Raw genomic sequence first — 3,358 nt, forward strand, 5'->3', positions numbered from 1 at the left:
TGACCTTCAGTTAAACATCCACCAGGAACCCAACACAGCGAACCAGGACCAACTTCCCATCTCTCCTCTGCCGGCTCCCCATCCCTCCAGGTGGCTGGTCACCTCTGCTTCCCCTCTCAGTGTTTCTGACCTTCAGTTGTACCTGCAGGAAACACATAAAGTGTAACTACTGTCACTGTGTACTTGTCTTTTTAAGCATTATGTCACCTCCCTGTTTAAACTGTGAGCCCCACAATGACAAAGGCAGACACTACGTCTTATACATGGGTGACCGCACACACAAAGTCTCATTTTTGATGGGCTAATTATCCCCCTAGGCCTGAAGTCTCATACTCCGCTTGGTGTATCATCAGGTGAATGGTGACTGAGCTTTTAAAAAAAACAAATGGGAAAAAGAAAAAGTTGGAGAAGTTCAAACACAACAGTGCTGAAGCCAGACATCACACAGAGATGGGCCAGTTCTGCAATGCCTGTTTAATTGAAATCTTGTAATAAAAGTTCAAATACATAAAATGATTTTTTATCAAAAGAACATCCCCACTTCCCTGACCTCGCACAGGGAGGACAGGAAGTGGAAAGTGGCCGTGTGTGGGGACAGAGGGATGGCAGGTCCAACTCTGGCCGGTTTCTTCTTCAGAGAAGGCTCTGTGCATGGGCTCGGGGCCCTGTGAACGGGAGCCCACCGCGTGCCAGCTTCCCCAGTTGGAGTCCGCAGCAGCTGCCCTGGGCCGTGCAGAGTGCCGCTCAACCTCAGAAGACCAGGAAGAGCAGGGCTTCGTGTCTGGGCAGCACGATGTTCTCCACGGTGCGCTCCATGGCGCGCACCTGCTCCGGGGAGGCGGTCAGGAACGCCAAGGGCCCGATGCGCTGCTCTGCACACGAGTGGCAGAGGTAGCCACCCTTGTTCTCCTTCCTGTTGCTCTGGAGTGATGGGTGAGAAAAGAGGTGAGCGGACGGTCACAGAACCGGATCTTCCACCAAAAAGCGCTGAATTACTGGCATAGCTGCCAAGGGACATTATGATTCTGAGGTCTATACACGTGTGCAAACCCTCGAAGGTGACACTTCCCACAGCGCTCCCATCCAGGGCAGACCCTACTTTACTGACTTCCCCTAGAGCAGAGACCAGGACAAACTGACTAACCAAGACAAACTAAACTGGGCCCTGCAGGTAAACAGTTCTCGTCCTAAGTGTCCAGCCACAACCCAGTCTCCCCAACTGCAGGGCTGTAGCACACCCTGACTCCTGTCCACACTGTCCCAACAAATGAACAGGCCTCACAACTCTCAAACTCGCCCAGGAAGAACCCCTAATGCAGGACTACACCAGTCTCTCTCTCATCCTCCTCACTCACAGCCAGAAGAGCACACAGCGCACATGCAATGAGATGTACAAGACTGGATTAAATCACACAGACGGCAAGACCACATACATAGGTGATGGGCAGCTTCCTCATGGTGAGGACGGTGTCTGCAGGGATGGCGTTGCTACACGGACCCACGCAGCAGCACGCCACACCCGTCTTTAGAACGTCGCTGGTCAGCTCTGCTTGCAGGAAATACTCCTAGGAAGGGAAGAGGGAGAGCATCAGAGCAACACCTCTGCACATTCCACTTGGAAACGCCAACAGCTAAGGGGCTGCAAATACCTGCAGACACATCCTAAGTCCCAGAATGAGAAAAACACTGACTGCCCCATTTTTCCTTAGTTTCTCTAATTCTTCCTGCTTCCAAAGCTATTGGGAAGAGAGAACACACAAGACAGTCCAATAGCTTCTTGGTAAAATTGCTAGTTTAAAAAAAAAAAAAAGTTTAATGGACAAACATAGAAAACTACTGCCTTACAATACCTCAGTACCACTTGTGGATTTTATCAGGCTACTCCATCCCCAACTAACTCATTCAAAAATTATTTGTATATTCACTTTACAACCTAGGTAAGCTGAAACAGAGGGCCTTAAGAACACTGGCCTGAACCAACCCTGCAAACATCCATCCTCATGCCACTGCTGGGCTAGAGGACAAATGACTTCACCTCTCTACGCCTCAGTTCTTCATCTACAGAATGCAGATAACATGGTACCTACTTCACACAGTTGCTGTGAGGAAGAAATACACAATACATGCCAGGTGCGTGTGCATGGCGCACAGTGCGCACCCACAGAAACGTTCGTGACCTCCTAGACTGGGACCACCACAGGGACAGCAACCTCTGATGTGCTCTGCCCCTGAAGAGTTCCGGCATCCAGCAGGACCACAAATCCTTGCTGGCCAATAAATTACGACTTCATATTTTCTGAATCACAACCGGTTATTTATCTAATTTTTCACTATTTATCACAATAAATCTAAAATGTCCCACATTTTGATTTATTTGGTTTTTTTCTCTCGCAGCACCTGCCTACTTGTTACGGAAAAGAACAGAATATACTCAAACACTCAAGTTCCAACCAACGAGTACTGACAACTGATAGTATGAAGTCCTTTCCAAAATAAAATTGTAGATTTTGTTGAAGTCTCTTGGCCCATCATCTCCACTTCCTTCCCCGAGGCAACCAGTATCGAGAATTTCATGTGCATCTTTTCTGACCCACTCTAAGACATTTTGCCTTTACGCATGTCTGAGAACATAAGGTGTGGTTTTACAGGTATTTGGTTACGTGAATGTCACATGCGTGGTTTCCTTCTCACCTAGGTCATTCCCCCCCCAGTGCTCCATAGGCAGAGCTGTTGTATCACTCTCACAGTTTATAGCCCGTTCCCTTGGTGTGGATGCTCAGGTTGTTCCAAAATATTTCCAATGATGCAGCACTGGATATCCTGCCCCTTGCTCCAGGTTCTGCTGAGCTGAGGCTTTCCAATTGTTGACCCAATTACTGTTACAATTCTATGTACATAAATGCACATACACAAGAAACTGAAATGAAAGTTTCATAAAATACTATTTAACCTTACATGCAAGGTACACTGATTTTAGATTTTATGCCATTTCACTTTTTTTTTTAGAGCTTATCATTACCCACTAAGTTAATTTCATATATAATTAATAAACTGCACCCTACACTTTGAAGAGCACTGCCACTCCAGAGCAGTGTGCAAACACTTTGGCCTCATGAGTTTTAACAGTACTAAACATTAAGGGCCCCAAAGAGCTTTTGTGGATGTGAATTATTAATCTTCACCATGTTAGAAATTTCAACTAGGAAATTTAAAAAGTATTAATTCAATTAAAAACTAAACTCATTACATGTTAGCATATTTTATTTAAAACCACTACATTTTCAAATAAAAATTTGGTGAGAAGAGTAGCATTACTTTACTTTTTTTTTTTTTTTTTTTTTTCTTTTTTTTTTTTTTT

The 3,358-nt window shown here is 45.5% G+C and overlaps 1 protein-coding gene and 1 pseudogene across 1 annotated transcript in view; both read right to left on the reverse strand.

The window, feature by feature from the left end:
• Positions 1–453: 453 nt before the first annotated feature.
• Positions 454–3,358, reverse strand: part of FBXO18 (F-box protein, helicase, 18) — a 31,828-nt gene continuing 28,923 nt past the window's right edge. Inside the window, 2 exon segments of the mRNA XM_008569423.1 lie at positions 454–921; positions 1,434–1,562. Coding sequence (XP_008567645.1) covers positions 751–921; positions 1,434–1,562 — 300 coding nt within the window. The 3' untranslated portion in view covers positions 454–750.
• The window catches only part of LOC103587843, an 8,556-nt pseudogene continuing 6,683 nt past the window's right edge, over positions 1,486–3,358 (reverse strand).

This window comes from Galeopterus variegatus, unplaced genomic scaffold (assembly GCF_000696425.1).
Source record: "Galeopterus variegatus unplaced genomic scaffold, G_variegatus-3.0.2 Scaffold493, whole genome shotgun sequence".
NCBI lineage: Eukaryota > Metazoa > Chordata > Mammalia > Dermoptera > Cynocephalidae > Galeopterus > Galeopterus variegatus.